Source organism: Chelonoidis abingdonii, chromosome 10, assembly GCF_003597395.2.
Source record: "Chelonoidis abingdonii isolate Lonesome George chromosome 10, CheloAbing_2.0, whole genome shotgun sequence".
NCBI lineage: Eukaryota > Metazoa > Chordata > Testudines > Testudinidae > Chelonoidis > Chelonoidis abingdonii.
Window position 1 is genome coordinate 10,436,847 of NC_133778.1, and position 18,775 is coordinate 10,455,621.

Consider the following 18,775-nt stretch of genomic DNA (forward strand, 5'->3'; position numbering starts at 1 on the left):
TGAATATGTAGAAAAACATCCAAAACTATTTAATGAATTTCAATTGGTATTCTACTATTTAACAGTGCAATTAAAACTGCGATACATCGAGATTAATTTTTTTAATCCTGATTATTTTTTTGAGTTAATCATGTGAGCTAACAGATTGACACCCCTATACCATATGATGGAATTTGTTGTTTTCTCAGCTTGCTTTTTTAAATACCTGGGAAAGCACACACAAAAATATATGTGAAAAGAATAGTAAGGTTGCAAAATCAAGCAATCAAAAGTTGGGAAGTGTCAGAATTAAGGTTGCCTGTGCAACCTTAATTCACCTCCCCCCTTGTGCGTCTGCATTATTAAACAGTCTTTAATTACAGAATCATGTATTATTTTTACCCACAAGACCCTTGCCTCATTCAGTGCCAATATGGACAGTACTCATTTAATGAGCAGTTATTCAAAATTTTCTTTTATCTTAATTGTTCATTGTGTGCCCCTAGGCCTTTTTATTTCATGCTTTTCAAACCCCGTTCTGAAGATAGTGCTATTAATTGCCTCCTGGGCTTTTCTATGGCACTCACCACTTTACAAACATTAATTGATCTATTTTCACAAGCCTCCTGTGAACTGAGGTGGTTTTATTCCCATTTTAGAGACTGGGATCTAAGGCACAGAAAGACTAACATCAAAAGTATCTGCTCATTTTGGCTGCCCAATCTGAGATGCCTAAAACTGGATTTTTCAGTGCACTTAGCATTGTATAGCACTTTGTAGGTTCAAAGCACAGCTCCCATTGACTTCAGCCGCGAGTGCTCAGAGTTTCTGTAAATCAGGCTCCAGGGCCTCAACCTATGCACCCGAAAATGAGAAATACAGAGTTATCACCTGTGAGGTGTTTGGTTTAAGTGACTTCCTTAGAGTTGCCATGTAATGCTGAGGCAGGGATAGAATAAAATTCTCCAGAGCAGCCTTCAACTTCCTTAACCATGAAAATACCCCTTTTTCCTTCCAACAGTCTTCTCTTTAATTCACTACACACCTTCCAACCTCTGCAACAAATGAGACAGGCTCCCACAGAAAACTGTCTTTACTATACAACCCGATTTATCCTCTGAGCAATTCCGTTCTGTGCACTGCATGAGGCAGGGACTCTGGAAAAAACTGTATGGGCTCATGTAGTTAAAGATTATATCACAATGCATATGCACAAGGAAGGCAAATTAAGGCTGCACATGCAATCTTAATTATCGCATTTACTAACTTTTGAGTGCTTGACCTTGCAATCTTAATAATGTTCTTTTAGTGTAGATGTGTGAGAGAGAAATTCATAAAAGGAATTAGAAAATATTAGACACTGAATCAATGTCCATACAAAGGCAGGATTGCTGCCTAGGTCAGACATCATTACTTTGTACTCCTTAGTAACAAGATCTGACTTTCATACTGGTCACCACAGCTGTGAAGCCTTCAGTTTTGCCTTCCTCTCAGAATAAAGCCTTTATCTTCCCCTCCCTGCTACAACTGCTCTCACAGTGCCCCATCTCCCTTGGAAAGCTGTTACAAAACAAATATATGCAGACATTTCTATAGCAACAAAAAATGGAAAACATTCAAAAACAGATTAGATTCAAATCAACATGAAAAAAATCAATACTGATACTGAATACAGAATGCTGATTATTTTCAAATTAAATTTATTACCATCTGCTTTTTTAATTTTTTCCCCAATTATTTTAAGTTGCCACTACTCCCAACAGAATTTAGGTACAGTCTGTTGAGTGACTATGGTTTTAGATTAAAGCAATACATCCTCCAGGATGAAAGGTAATCCAAACGGAGAGTCATAGGAAAATAAATACTAAAAAATTGCCACTATTTTTCAGGTCTAAGATCACGAGTCTAAAGCCTAATATGGAATTTCCTTCTTGTAATCTCCATTGATCTCATTCCTGCTCTCAACCTTCCTTGAGGTCAGTGACATTAAAGTAACAGAAGAAGCTCTTCAAAATGTAACCTACTATAATTTGAAGTAAAAATTCAAGACAGCACATACCTCACTGGTAAATGTGAAAGTCCCAGCAACAGCAAATTCCTCCAATTGTCCATATATAACCAATATACTGCCTCCAAAGTAGGGTTACTTAGCAGTAAATGAAGCATTCAGTATCCTTGCAAATGTTTTCTACGCATTCTTTAAAAATAAAGGTTTTTAATGCTTTTTACTCCTTTTAGCACTGTAGAGCCAATACAGCTACAGGAAATACCTTGGGTATTTTCACGGTTCGTGTATCAACACATACTGATTAATTTCCAATTGTAGATTATTACTGATTATGTCAGAAAGAACACAGTTTGACTTTCAGAACTGATAAGGGAGTCACTGACATATACAAACATGAAAACTCATTTTTCCTATATTTTTTAAAGTAATAGCCAGTAATGACAATTATTTTTTATTTAGCAGAGTCATGACTAGTATTATTAGAAATGACTGACGAATATCAGGAGCCCTACTTAAACTAGGCAGAGGGCAGATGAAATTCAATCTGGACAAATGCAAGGAAATGCACATTGGAGAGATAATATGAATTATTCATACATATTTCTGGGTTCTAAATAACTAGTCACTCAGGGAAAAGAATTCAGTATAATTGTGGCTCAATCTATGGACATAATTGCTTAATGCACAGCAGCCTTCCAAAAAGCAAATAAAATGTTAAGATACATGCTCAACAGGAGAAAAAAACTTCAAGTGTTAAAATGGAATTAAAATAAATTATGTGTATACCCCTCATTTTGAAGACTGTGTTAAGTTTTGATCACCCAGTCTTAAATCATATTTTAGCAGAAATGGAAGGGATCCAGACACAGGCTACAAAAATTACTAGAGGCACAGAAAAACTTCACTATAAGAGATCAGAAAGTTTAGAACAAAGATGAACAGGGTACATGTCAGAAGTATATGAAATACTGAATGGTATGCAGAATGTAAATTAGGCACTCCTATTTTGCCCCCTCTCATAATCCAAGAACAATGGGGGAGACAAACTGAAATAGGAACAATTTACAACTGGTAAAAAGGAAATTACTTGTTATACAATCCATAATTAATCTGTGGACCACATTGGTACAAGATAGAATAATATCTCAGAATTTAGAATTCAAAAAAAGATTCAATCTTCACATGAATAATGAGAATGTCTACAGTTATGTTAGGTAAAATAAAAAATAAAGGCTAAAAGCCTCATGCCTAAGGGTATAAAGTAATCACTAACTTCCTAGGGTTAAGAAGAAACTTTTTCCATGGCAGGTTATTTCAAAATTGTCCATTCCAGGGATTCTAATTCTACCACCTTCTTCTTAAGTATCTGGGACTGGTCACTGGCAGAGACAAGATACTAACTAGATGGACCACTGGTCTGATACAGTATAGCAATTCCTATGTTCCTTAATTCTAAGCCGGTTAGCTTGTATGTACCCCCAACAAATTCAAAATTCTTTGGTCGTGTTATTTTCCCCTTACAACTTACATGAAATATTTCCTTTGCAAGAACACAATCACTGCTTTAAGAAAATTTTCTTTTGTTGACATTTTAACAGTTCTGCAGCAGCTTCAGATATGGCACAACCCAAATAAAATCATTATGTCTTTGCACTCTAGAAAATGTCTTCATTTTTTACATTTGTGACCAATTTCTGTCCTTGGATGAAAATCAATGTCATGGATTTCAATGGGAGCTATGTGCATCCACAGGCACAACATATTGCTTTCTTCACATTTTAAGAACATTTATGCTATGTAAAGGAGTTGCTTTCCCAGACACAATCTATGAAGTCTCACATATGGTCCCATTTGATCATGGACAAGGTTCCTCCAGACATTTACGCTAGGGCATATCTCAGAAAAACATGGTAGGAAGTATCCTCCCCTCAGGAACAGAAGGAGAATTTGGAATGATGTCTGAAAAACTTAGCTCCACAAATGGTGTCAAGCACCAGATACACATTTCTTTAAAAGTTATAATCCAATAAAGAAGAAAAATATTTTATAAGCACACTACAACTCAACTATATGTCTTAATCAACATATGAATTTCTTGAGTATTCTGAAGGGTTTGAGTGTTCGTTTTGTCTCAAGATGGCCATGGTGTAAACTGGACACCCTTCTCCTGTCTCATCGCTTCCCTATGAATACTGAACACCAATTGTATATTATCCAGTGCCCAACTTTAGGCTGGACCATTGTTTGGACATAACTTGCCATACAGGAGCTCTTCATTTGGTTCCAAGCCCATGTTGTTTAATCTTCTCCCTTTGCTATGAAAGCTGGGAAAGTAGCACACATTGTGCCCTTGGACGAAGCACATCATATTGTTAAAAGATAAATACTTATGGTGAGTTAAGAAGTTGTGTTGAGAAGTTCTCAAAGGAGTGTCCTCTTTGTCAGAATGATTATTGTCAAATTATGGGGCCTTGAAGATATAGGGGAGAATGTATCAAGTAAAAAAGAATTGGTTGATCTTCAGGATAGAGTGATATATGTAGAACCCCCAACCATGAAAATGACAAGAATCTAAGACATTAACTGAAATAAATGCAATAAAGTGACGGAATGATGAATTTAAAGCTGGCTGGGAGTTTCTGACTGAAAATACTAGATTCAGTCAGAGCATATTTAATCAAAGGAGAACTTAATGAAGTATTTGATACAAGTGTGAGAAAATTTAAAGAAAGCATAATTTAAATGCCTGTACAAGTGGCTATTCAATTAATGATAAAGAAAATGTGTTTAGTATTTTATTGCAACCCTATTTTAAAGCATTTTCCCCCTATATATTTGCACATAAGAGTTCTCTGCTGCCACCATAAGGACATAGAGGATGAGGCAATGGATTTTAGTCACTTGTTCTGAAACATAATTGTCTTTCAAAAAAGTACTAGCATTTTTCTGTTATTTGTGGATCCATATGAACAGTAATATTTTCAGTCAATATAAACACACACACACCTGGAATATACATGCTAGTGTGGTACATTTTCAAGGTTTTATCAGGATAAATTCAAGATAGCTATATTATCAATAAAACCTTTATGGTACAATCTTGTAATCTGAAAATGCCACATTTTTTCAGAAAAATTCATGTTTTAGGTAGGACTGAAACATTATATTGGGTAATTCTGGATCCCTCCATCTGCAAAACTAGGCAGATTACAAATCACCAGTCCTGATTCCAATATGAGATACTGAACTCTAAATCAGTCACTGGTCAATGACTGAATATTACCTGTCTTGCACAAGAAATCAGTGAAATTCTGGAGGAAGATTCTACATTTTGAAGGAAGAGAACACATTACGTACTATTGATATGGCAGACGGGGTTTTACAAGATGGCAGTTGTTTGAAGCAGCTCAGGAGTTTGGAACATTAGATTAAGTTCTGGGAGATGGATTAGTGGTCAGAATGCAGAAGAAATGGTAACATAATGAATTAAATTTATCATCACACAACTACAGTTTTACATACAGCTCACAACTAGATGCATTTTTTCCGGTTTATGCTATATACCTAGTATACATAGAGTACATATGCAGTAACCATTGTGTGTTTGAATAATACTAACACAATTTATACACACACAAAAACATACTTCCATGTGTTTAACGAAGAATATAATTCGAGTTTATGAAGATCCATCCAAGGATCTCTCTTACAAACACTGAAAAATGTAGCCACAAAATCCCTGTGAGTCAGGCAAGGAGGCATGATATTGGTTTTACAGATGCAGAAACTCAGCTGGATAGTTAAGCGACTTAGCCTTGACCACAGAAAAATCCATGCCAGGACTCCTTACACGGAACATTTTTCCTCCTTTGATACACAAAATCAAATATTTGTATTTCAAACAACTACTCATTTTGTGTATACTAACTGGATGGATCACAAATAATTAGAGGGGAAACGATTAATCAATCACTGGATTTTTATGTAGTCACACTGCAAATTCAAAAACAAGCTATAAACATTTGCCATTACTAAAATGGCTATTTCAGCCTCAACACTTATTTTTTAAAGCCACTTCTGTATTGAAGAGAAGAATGAATTTACTATGCTCCGATTCAGGGCCTAATTTTGAAATCTGACATGCAGGTCTTACTGAAATCTATCACAATTACCCTGAACAACTGTTGAAGCCAAAATAAATATATTTATGAAATTTCTTTGCACTTCAAGATATTTTGACATCATGGACAACAATTGTGTGACAAGTGAGAAAGAACTGAAGGAAAAATTGCTTCAACACAGAGAAAACATTTTAGAAGAAAAACATGCAAAAATATAAGAATAAAAGGCTTTATGTTAAGCTTATAGGTAGATGAAGAGAAGACCTTCAGGGAAATGTACAGTGATTTCCTAGCTCTAGAACAGCATCCTGACAATTACACCATTTAGTATTCTGTATTCCAACAGATCTTCATCCTCTACAGAAACTGGGGAAATGACTTAACTATTTTTTTCTTTAAAAGGTATTAGAAACACTACCTGGTTCCTTTCTTTTGTTGAATGCTAAATTTCAGTGCTCATGAAAAACATTCACACAGAAGTTTTGGGTTTTTTTTTTTAATTGGTAAGAGGTAGAAAGACCAATTTCATCAATAATAAGGGCAGCCAATATTCTGAGTTTACTAAATGTGAGATTATAGATACTCACTCTGTGGAACTAATCATGCCCAACCAGATGCTACAAAACAAACCATAAGGGGCGATTCAACCGAGAAGGGAAATGGATGAGTTAAGAAGTAGGGAGACAGAATTTATACTGGCCTCTACAATCAGTGGACAAGGACAATTAAATACAAAGTAAGGCCCATAATGGTCCCTATCTGAAGTTCTCATTCTACTCCTCCTCAAAAGACCCAAGAAAAATGCTTTGCAGCATGCTTTGGAGGTCAATAAATCCAGACTCTGAGGGAAAGGAATTGTATGGTCAAGAACCCTTCTGGAAGGAGATGTCAGTAACCTCCTCTCTCTTATTACAGGGGTTTTAGCTCTAATACCTCTGATCACAATTGGTGTATGACAAATCACTCTGGCATGCCAGGGTCCTAACAACTTCATCCTTATGTCATAAACAACACCTTAACCTCCATCCAGCAATCAATGGGTAACCAGCATGGATCTCAAAACATGTCTGAGAAAAACATTATATAGCCAATGAGCATGAGCCAAAGCTTCCATGTAATCTTAAGCGTGACCCAATGTGTGTTGTAATAGTTCAATCTCAAGGTCACAAGGGTTTGAGCAGTAGTCTCCTATGATGGCATCTGAAAGGTACAGTTTTGTGATGGTGGCAGCCTGACCATTTACAGATTTAATAAAAACACGAGGCTACAGAGGTCAGGTGGTATAACTATATTGCTCAGAGGTGTGAAAAATCTACACTCCTGAGTGACGTAGTTATACAGACATAGCTCCCCATCCATCCGCCCCCCTGGGTAGAGCTTCTCCTGTCGACATAGCTACCACCTCTCAGGAAGGTGGATTAACTACACCAACGGGAGCAGCTCTCCTGTTGTCTAAGTAGCTTCTTCACTAAAGTGCTGCTGCTGCACCATTGTAGCTCTGTACGTGAAGACAAGCCCCAAGAAACAAGGAGGAGGCAAAGTGACAGTTGGTTAAATCACGAAATTGACAGGTTAATTGAACTGTTAGAATAATAAATAAAATAATAATAATAGATACAACAAAGCAAAAGGAGGGGGCAATATGGGCAAGAAAATATTGAGCCAATAGGAAAATATTGGTTTTTTAGATGACACAACAAAGCCTGTTTGGATGGAGGTCAAGGTTAAAAAAATGTAATGAGCAGTCAGACTTTAAATATTGATAAAAATCATGTTTGCGGTCTCATGTGCTTATTGTCATACAAGTTATATGGTGGGAGATTTATTAGATGTTCTAAGAAAGTAAGATGCAAAACTCAGAAGAGAAGAGGAGAAATTGTTCATAAATGAAGCTGGAGCCTGGAGTTACATATCCAATGATTTTTTTTTGCCCAAGGTTGATTTCTCGGACAACTTTGGTGTATATGTAGTGAAAACAATAAGATACTAAAAAGTGCACGCAGATACTCCTGATGCTAGCACTGTGTGGGCTGACGTCTCCAGCTATCCAACAATGATTAATCAGATTGAGGTGGCATGAAGAGAACTTCATCTATTTTCTTTAACAAACAGAGAGAAAATACGGTGTATTAAAAATTAAAAAATAATTTTAAGCTTTCTTGTGAAGGACAAAAGCTGAAAAATAAGTTAACATTCTAACATTTAACCATAGAGATGTTACAGAATTAAAAACATGATATTAAAGTTCTAAAAGTTATGACTTTTGGTATTCAAAATCAAATTCCAATCTGCCAAATATATTATTGTGATTATTTTATAGCATGAGCACTGTATTTTACTGTATATTGTGCCTGCTTCACAAGCACAGTCCTTATTCACATGCATTTACACAACTTGTGTGTGTCTTGTAGTATCCACAACAGTGATAAGATTAAATAAAATATGTTCAATTACACTGCACATGAAAGGTTTATTGGTAGGGAGATTCTCTCTCAACCACACCCCCAAACCTGTCCTTAGTTCTAGCTTTCTAGTTTGTGGCTATTATGTTACTGGGATGCCTCTTGTTCCCCACATGAACATTATTGGAGCAAATCATGCTCTGATTGTGCAATACCCAAATATGGCAATTTTGTTCCTAACACTAAGGTGAAACAAGTTTCCTGAATGGGTATTGACAAGAACAAAATCTGTGCACTACATCTTCTTTTTACTGGAGTCTATCTACTTTGAAGATAATAGCTAAATATTTAACTGATCCACCTCTTCAGAAACTTCTACAGAAAATCTCAAAATTTCAAACTGTATAACATCAAAGTGCACTAGGGATGTTTTAGTGAGTGACAGCAGTGTCGACAGTGCTCAGCAAGCTAGTACACTGGAGATTTACATCCTGGCTTACTGAGCTCCAAGTCTCCATGTAGACAATACCAAACATGTGAATTTCATTGACGTCAACAGGGCTATTCATATGAATAGGGTTTTGCAGGATCAACCCTTACTATTAACCAGTCTTTCAGCAGGTAAAATGTAGCCCTATAAATAGAAGTTCAAGAGTACAGAGATCTCACTAAAAGAATATTAAAGCAGATGGAATGAAGTTTCTTCATTAGTAGCAAAGAGTCAGTTTACAAGACAATATAGATAGAATATTATGACTAGCTTTTTGGTTTGCCAAAGCACTGGTTTTTATTTTCTATCCACATTTGTCTGTCCAGCTAGGCTAATGGGTTTTAACAAATAAAGTTAAAATTAATATTTTGATTATAAGGCAGAGAAAAGAAACAGTGCTAAGTACTAAAAAAAGATCTTCATATTTTAATAAATGATGCACTGAGGCTCTACTGAAGACAAAAATATTAAACTAACTTTTATAGAAACATCAATACTGTTCCCCGAACCTAGCAAAGCATATATTTTATAAATATGAACTGTTCAAAAGGTAACTACATGAAACAAATTTTTACAGCTAAAAAAGAAATGGTACCTTTAATGTTCTAGTTGGAGCCCAGCCAGTGCCATCAATTGAATGTTCTCTCAATAAACTGGAACAGATAAGGAGGCATACATTATATAATACAATCTGAAACTCAGAAGCACTTAAGCTTACCTAAAACTTTATTGACTGCAATCTCTTCACAAAATCAGAACATTAAACTTTTATATCCCTCAGAAAATTAGGAAATATTGGTTTCTCTTGGGATGCAGAAATTACACCTTTTTTGTATTATATGAAGTATTGTGAGCTGTTAAAAATCCATATAAAAATGACAAAAGGGGGAAAACGCCCCCAAATTGTTCTTTCAATTTCATTATAGAACTCCTGATCTTAAGAACATAAGAACGGCCGTACCAGGTAAGACCAAAAGGTCCATCTAGCCCAGTATCTGTCTACCGACAGTGGCCAATGCCAGGTGCCCCAGAGGGAGTGAACCTAACAGGCAATGACAAAGTGATCTCCCTCCTGCCATCCATCTCCAACCTCTGATGAACAGAGGCTAGGGACACCATTCGTCACCCTTCCTGGCTAATAGCCATTTATGGACTTGGCCACCATGAATTTATCCAGTTCCCTTTTAAACATTGTTGTAACCCAGCTCACAACCCTCGGTAAGGAGTTCACAAGTTGACTGTGTGCTGCGTGATAAAAACCTTTTATTGTTTTAAACCTGCTACCTTAATTTCATTTGTGACCCTAGTTCTGTATGAAGGAAAGTAAATAACTTCTCTTACCCCACTTTCTCAGCATCACTCATGATTTATATACCTCATCATATCCCCCTAGTCTCCCTGCACAAGAGGCGCTAGCCTCTTATCTTTCTCTCGAGACGCTCTCCAACTCTATCAGTTTAGTTGCCTTTCTGAACCTTTTCAGTGTTAGAATATCTTTTTGGAGTGAGAACCACATCTGACACAGTATTCGAGAGTGGGCGTACCATGGATTATAAGGCAATAATATTACTCCTTATTCTCTACCCTTTTTACTGTCCTAACACCTGTTGCTTTAGCCGCCTCTGCACACTGCGTGACATCTCAAGAACTATCCGATGATCAAGATCTTTCCTGACTCGTTGTAGCAATTAGCCCCATCTATTTTGGGTTATTTGCAATGTGCATTACTGTTACATTTATCTCCATTAATTTCATTTGCCATTTGTTGCCATCACTTAGTGTGAGCTTTGAGTCTCACAATCTGCTTTGGTCTAACTTCTTGAGCAGTTAGTCACTGCAACTTTGCCACCTCACTGTTTGCCCTATCCCAGATCATTTATGATAATTGAAAGGACTGGTCTAGGACTGACCTTGAAATACACTATACCTCTCCATTCTGAGAATTTACCATTATTCCACCTTGTTCCTGCTTTAACAATCCAATCCATGAAGGACCTTCCTATCCCAGACAGCTAATTTACGTTAAGTCTTTGTGAGGACTTGGTCAACGGCTTTCTGAATCTAAGTACGCATGTCCACTGGATCCTCCTGTCCACATGTTTGTTGACCTCCTTCAAAGACCTAATTAGATATAGGACACGATTCCTTTTACAGAACCATGTTGACTATTGCTCATAGTTTATGTTTCTGTGTGTCTGACAATTTATTCTTAACTATGTTTCGACTATTTGCCTGGTACATAAGATTACCATGACTGCCGGTCCCTCACCCTTTTTAAATATTGGCGTACTAGACTAACTCCAGTCATTGCGTACCGAAGTCGATTTAAAGGACAGCTTCAACCTTAGTTAACAGTCCGCACTTCACATTGAGTCTTTCAGAACTTGGGTGAATGCCATCTGGTCCGGTGATTTGTTAGAGTTTATTGGTTATTCAAACCTCCTCGAGTGACTTCAATCTGTGACAGTTCCTCAGATTTGTCACTACAAAGCCAGCTCAGTTTGGGAATTCTCCTAACTCCCAGCCGTGAAGACTGAAGCAAGACCATTTATTTTTTCCGCATGACTTTATTGTCTTTCAGCGCTCCTTTGTATTTCAATCGTCAGGGGCTCCACTGGTTTTAGCGGTTTCCTGCTTCTGAGTACTTAAAACAGTTGTTTACCTTTGAGTTTGGCAAGCCGTTCTTCAAACTCCTGTTTGGCTTTCTTATTACACTCTTGCACTTAGCTGGCAGTGTTTGTGCTCTTTCTATTTGCCCTCACTAGGATTTGACTTCCACTTTTTAAGGAAGTCTTTTTCTTCCACCGCTTCTTTACCATGGTTTAAGCCACGTGGGCCTTTTTAGCTCTTAACTGGTTTCTTATTTGGGTATACATGAATTGGGCCTATATGGTGTCTTAAAAGGCCATGCACTTGCAGGATTACACTTTAGTCACTGTACCTTTACTTGTTAACTAACCCCTTTTTTGTAAGTTCCCCTTTGTGAAATTAATGCCCAGCGTTGGGCCATTGAGGTTTCTTCCCCATAGGGATGTTAATGTAGTTGTATATGGTCACTATTTCCAAGCGGTCCTGCATAGTTACCTCTGGACCAGCTCCTGCGCTCCACTCAGGATTAAATCTAGTTGTCCCCCCTTGTGGGTTCCTGTACAGTGCTCCATGACAGTCATTAAGTATCGAGAATTTTCATTTCTGCATTCATCTGAAGTAAATGTTCCCAGTCATATGGGATAAATTGAAATCCCCACTATTATGGGTTTTAATTTGATAGCCTCTCTAATTCCCTTAGCATTTCATTATCACATCACTGTCTTGGTCAGTGGTCGAATAATAGTCCCTAATGTTATTTTATTAGAGCATGAAATTTATCATAAGATTCTAGGAAATGGATTGCTTAATGTTTTAACTTCTTGAATCTACATTTCTTCAATATAGTGCCACTCTCCTCTGCATACCTGTTCTGTCCTTCGATATTGTACCCCAGAATGATTGTGCATTGATTGCTCTCAGTCCACCAGGTTCTGTGAGTTATATCCAAGGCACTTAGTTCACACATACTATTAGACTCTAGCATTGTGTACAGCACTTAAAAACTGCCCTGTTTATTTTGTCCCTTTCTGATGTGCTCGTCTTTTACGTGACGGTTCATCTGATCGGCCCTTACATATCCGTTTCCGTCTCTGTTCCTGACTATAACCTGGAATTCCCTACATCACAATCTCCCTAAAGAAGTCTTTGTGTCCATCTCTCTTGCAGCGATCGGCTTTCCTCATCTCCTACTTTAAAAACTGCTCCACAACCTTTTTAATGTTTAGTGCCAGTAGTCTGGTTCCACTTTGGTTTAGGTGGAGCCCATCTCTCCTGTATAGGCTCCCCATATCCCAAAAGTTTCCCCAGTTCCTAATGAACGTAAACCCCTCCTCTCTACACCATTGTCTCATCCACACATTGAGACTCTGAAGCTCTGCCTGCCTACCTGGCCCTGCGCATGGAACTGGGAGCATTTCTGAGATTTCAGTCTCTTCCCTAGCAGCCTAAATTTGGCTTCCAGGACTTCTCTCCTACCCTTCCTCTCCTACCTATCTTCACAGCATAATCGAAAATAAGGAACTACAAAAAAAATCCAGAGGTTTACAGAACTGAAAACAAAAATACAATCAAGCATGTATAGAAATAACAAATGAGATAACAAGCCTAATAATGTCCCTTCTTAACTATTGTACACACAGACATACACACAAACAAGCAGTTTCTAGTACGTCCCTCTCACACGTAGCCTGGGTGAATCGGTAGGTCTTGCAGAGCACCCTGATAATCACCAAAATGCAGGCTATTCCATGAGACCACAAGAGTGGCCATACTGGGTCAGACCAAAGGTCCATCTAGCCCAGTATCCTGTCTACTGACAGTGGCCAATGCCAGGTGCCCTAGAGAGAATGAACAGAACAGGTAATCATCAAGTGATCTGTTCCCTATTGCCCATTCCCAGCTTCTGGTAAGGCAGGGGAAGGGGAAATGCATTTTGCCAGTAGCGGTATCCCTTATGTTGAAAGAGCTTCATTTTCAGTGCCCCTGTTGATCACGAATAGGAAAAACCTGCCTTTTTTTAAGTTTGTCTAAAATTTACATATTAGAATTTTGCAATAACCGTAATTTTGAAATATGAATCTGTGTCAAACCCAGATGAAAAAATCCAGGTAAAAGTCCAATGAATCATACAATCCCTTGTTGGCCACTCCTCCTCTTTTATGCCAAGGAATCTCCATCTTCAGGGCCTCAGTTGATCAACAGTAGCACCGTGGTTGGAAGAAAGAAGTGATATTGCAAGAGGAGAGGACCCAAGCCATTTTAAGGCTTTACGAATCAAACCCAACACCTTAACTCCACTTGGTAGTAAAGAGGCCATCAGTGTGGATCCCAGAGCACAGATGTCACATATTCTGGCTGAGAAACACTGGTTAATGCAGGAATAAAAGGGGGAAATGAGAAAGCTCATAAGGAATTTCTACTTGTGCTAAAACCCACACAATGTACCTAATGCATGTGGAAACAGCTATATGAATTACATATTGCTGAATTCTGCTATACCTACATATAATGTATAGAAACAGGGCCGGCTCTAGGTTTTTTGCTGCCCCAAGCAAAAAAAAAAAAAATTGGCTGCCCCTTGCTCCCCTTGGCACCCCCCACACTCCCTGCTGCCCCAGCCCTGGGCCTTTCCCCACCCGCACCCCCCTGCAGCCCCAGCCCTGGGCTCCCCCGCATCTCCTTCCACCCCAGCCCTGTGTCACTGGTAACTTGCTCCCAGGGCGGGTCATTCAGCAGGAATTTTGGATGCGCACAGAACACAGACAGGATTGGTTCCCATATGGTTACAGAACTGCAGTAAAGTGGAAACATTTTCAGCTTGTGTGACTGGAGGATATCTGGATGCATATTGTAAGTCTGTTCTCCATAAATGAGGAAAATTTGAGGTGCTTTTATTCCACTCTGTTTCTATGGGGAATTTGCCAATGCAATATCACTGTCCTCCTTTTAAACAAATAAAACTATAAAAACAGGCAATGCTGTTGAAAATAGCAATTCCAGTTCTAAAAACCTCTGGGAAGCATTTCTTGCTCAATTTTATCCTACTTTTTCTACAGCAAATTACAGTGGATCAGTATATTTGATCTGGGAGAAATGAAGTAAGAGCTGCCCAAATTGAGCTTGAGCACGCCTGAATTTTGAGGTGATCAAATCTGGAAGGCAGGTGCTAGATTCCCTTTCCGAATATGAGCTAAATCTGGAAAGGAAAAGTCAATTTCTGCTTCCATGGCTCAGAAGTGGAAATCCTCCTAAGTGCGTGGTACTGTATCTAAAGCTGCCCAGGTCCAGAGCCTCCCCTCCCTTACTAGGCTTCAGATAGAGCGGGGCACTGTCCATTTGGTCCACTCAATTCACACCAGTATCCGTAATCCAGTCTGGGGATGTCTTCTGAAGGGGATATCGGGGCCAAAGCCTTCTACTCCTTGGGCACACTTGCTCCCCATTCACAGTGCCACCCCACTCTAGCAGTGAGCTCTCCATTCACAGCAAGCTGCAGCATGAAGTTTTAGCTATCATATTCTCTCCTCCTCCCTTTCCTATTGATAATGGCCAAGGGAATGCTGGGAAATATAGTTCTTTTCCTGATCCAGGGCTGGCTCTATAGGCAGGGAGCTAACCAAGGAACTACAGCTCCCAGGGCCCCCTGTTGGTTCTCAGCTCCCCTGATGGATCCCTGCCAGCTGCCGCCCCTGCAAATGGGCTGCCCTAAGCAGCTGCTTGCTTTGCTGGTGCGTAGAGCCGCCCCTGTATAGAAGTGATTAATCTGTGCAAACTGTACATTTTTGTTTAGTACTGAAGTCCATTATTTAAATACTTCACCTAGTTTTAAGATGAATAATTAGGAAAAACAGTTGAACAGATTTTTAGATTAGTTTTTAGCCTTTCATTGAAAACACCTGGACCCCTCTTAATTGTGCCAGACTATTTGGCAATTATGTGATGTACTCAAATAGAGATAAGGGTAAGAGTAAATGCGCTTTCATTTGTGAACGGAACAAATTTTCACTCAGGGCAAGTCTATACTATAGTGGCACATCAGTGGAAGGGGTTCTTCTACTAATGTAGTTAATCTACCTATCCGAGATGCCTTTTTCAGTTGCCCTAGTTGAACCTATACTAGGTTAGGTCAATCTAACTATGTTGCACAAGGCACAACATTTTTCACAGTCCTGAGCAATGTCGCTAGGTCTATCTAATTTTCAGGTGTAGACCAGGCCTCAGATCTGCAGAAATAAAAGGCTAGTGCCCCATGCCTACTTGGCAATAAAACGTGCTGCCAGTTTACTACCATCCTGCTACAGATACCTTTCTACTTTTCACTTCTGAAACTGAATTGGTGTTTTACTTTGCCATATTTTAGCTGCCTTTGGTGTCATCCATAACTAAACCACAACAAAATCTTAACAACCCTCACCACCCCCCCAACCCTCCCTAAATTACAGTTGATAGAGTTGACTGCATAAACAACATGATTCAGTAATCAAAGCTTTCCTATGGTAGTAACAATGTAATCACTATGTGATTAGCCTGTATTCTAAGTATAGCTATATTAGGAAACTAACCTGTAATAAAATGCCCTATGTTTTCCCTAAAATTCATTAGCAATGACACCAGGCAACATGAATCCTTGCTAGCTGTGCTACTCCACTAATTACCTTCATCCTTCTGTTGCCTTGGTTCTAGTCTCGTTGCTAGGCCCTGATATAGAGAAATTTTTCAACTAATCACCATACGATTCAAGATTTATTTCAATAGCACAATGAACTACTGTAGAACCTGAGAGTTACAAACACCTCAGGAATGGAGATTGTTCGTAACGCTGAAGCGTTCACAATTTGAGCAAAACGTTATGGTTATTCTTTCAAAAGTTTACAACTGAACATTGACTTAATACGGCTTTGAAACTTTACTATGAAGAAAAATCCTGCTCTCTCTCTCTCTTTTTTTTTTTTTTAAGTAATTTATGTGTAATACAGTACTGTACTGGCTTTATTTTTTCTGTCTCTGCTGCTGCCTGATTCCATACTTCGATTCCAAACAAGGTGTGGGGTTGACCTGTCAGTTCGTAACTCTGGTGTTTGTAACTCTGAGGTTCTTCTGCAGCACTGCTGTGCCTGGGTGGCTGAAATTTATGATTTCCTCCAAAAGGAAGCAGTCTGGTGGAAATCAAAAATTCTGCAGGAAAAAATGGAGTTCTGCAGGGAGCATTAATTCTGACCAAATTCTACATTACATAGTGGTGCAGAATTCCCCCAGGAGTACATTCTTATAGCAGGAAAATAAAGTATGAATGATCTGAAAAAGGGTTTTTATGAGTATGTAAAGGATAATGGTATTTTTAGCTTGATTTTAGTATTGCTGCCCTTATAAAACTTTGCTAAATTAATGCAATAGAATTCATTGGTGGGACAGGGTTTGGATGTAGCACCAACTATCCTGTTTCACAGGTGCTTGGCTGGCTGGTTCTTGCTCACATGCTCAGGGTTTAAACAGATCACCATATATGGAGTCAGAAAGGAACTTCCCCCCAGATCTGATTGGCAGAGAGCATGGGTTTTTTTTCACATTCCTCTGCATTGTGCGGGTGCAGGTCACTTGAGGATTATCTTGCTATATCTCATTTCATCATTTGTCTGCGGGACCTCAGGCACTGTTGCATCTCAATTCCCCCTGTCGTGTGGCTGTGGCACTTAAAAAGTCTAGTCTCCCGCGAGCTGTCAAACTTTGGTCCAACTTTGGTTGTTGGATTTAGCGTACTGGTGTTGGGTGGTGGCGGCAATGACACACAGGAGGTCAGACAAGGTTGATCTGGTGACCAATTTTGTCTTAAAATATGACAATCTCCAAACCTGTTCAGATAATTTACAGTGCTTTAAAATCAGGATTAAATAAATTTACATATAAAAAGCATAAAGTACTTAACACTATAAATCTATAGATCTCAAAGTGCTTTAACAAAGGGCTGCAAGGATCATTAGTCCCATTTTAAAGATGGAGAAATGGAGGTTCTGGGAGAGGAAGTGACTTGCCCAAGGTCACACAGCAGGTAAGTTCATAGCCAGGCATTCTAATTAAGAAAGCTTTCTTATCCCCTGCAGCACTGCTTCTCAAGAAAGCTTTCATGAGCTTGTAGTTGGGTCTAGCTGAAAATGTGCTTTGAGTTATTGAATGATTTTAAAAAAGAAATTTCACACAAATAATTAGAATGCCTGAAAAAGAACAGCAAAAACTTGCCAGTTTTCAAATTTCAAACTAGGTTGATTCACTGGTCACAAATAAAGCCCCACAACAGTCCTGGCCAAAGTTCACACCTTTGACAGCGCACACAAATATCTGTCTGATCTTACACAGCTCTCCTTTCCAGCCCACAGAGTGGCTCCATTTGCTCTCCCTGATGCAGTGTCAGCGCATGGAGCATGAAGCTGATACATATGAAACCTTTTAAGTTCCCTGCTTTGTCTGAATCTAGGCAGGCAGAGAGCTTCCAACCAGGCTTCCTGATCTGTCATTCCTCCTACATCTCCAGAACTGAGCTCTCTCTATCACTATATTTAACTGAGGTGCTTGGAGTTTATAATCCCTCCAAAGGCTGGGGGGAGGGAGTGAGGGGGACTCAAAGTGTAACCCAATTTCTAGTGCCAAGGTGCAAAGCAGTAGAAAGCAGGTGCCATGCGCTGAGCGGCTATTTGGGCTGCTCCAGGGACGTTTCATCCCACAAAAGCTACTCTAAGGCCCAGGACCAGGAGAGGGCACTTAGGCCATTCTGGGCCCCAAAAAGAGGATGACAGAACTGGGGAAGGACTGGAGACCAAGCGAGCATTTAAGAGCTCAGACAGAAGGATGAGAAAAGAAGAAATGAAGGGACAGAAAGGGTGAGAAGAGCAGGAGAGTGACAAAAAGAAAAAAAAACCCAAAGGACAAGGACAAAGCATAGCGAAGAAGAGAGAATGGAGAAATAGAGGAAGGTCTGAAACAAAATGTGAAGAAGAAAAATAAAAATCAGAGAGGCCTATAGAAGACGGGGTAAAGAATATACTGGGGGAGAGGAAAGGGTTGGCAATTGATCCAGATTATTTCTTTTAGGTGTGAAAGTAGAATTAATTATATTGTAAAAATAAGAATGGATTAAAGAAATGTTGTATGTACCTTTAAGCAGAAATAAGAAATGTTGAAATACAGGTGCCAG

The 18,775-nt window shown here is 38.9% G+C and overlaps 1 protein-coding gene across 1 annotated transcript in view; it reads right to left on the reverse strand.

Annotated features, from left to right (window-relative positions):
• The window catches only part of UBE2F (ubiquitin conjugating enzyme E2 F (putative)), a 150,495-nt gene that overhangs the window by 46,155 nt on the left and 85,565 nt on the right, over positions 1-18,775 (reverse strand). Inside the window, exon 7 of the mRNA XM_075069943.1 lies at positions 9,596-9,653. Coding sequence (XP_074926044.1) covers positions 9,596-9,653 — 58 coding nt within the window. The remainder of the gene's footprint in view (positions 1-9,595; positions 9,654-18,775) is intronic.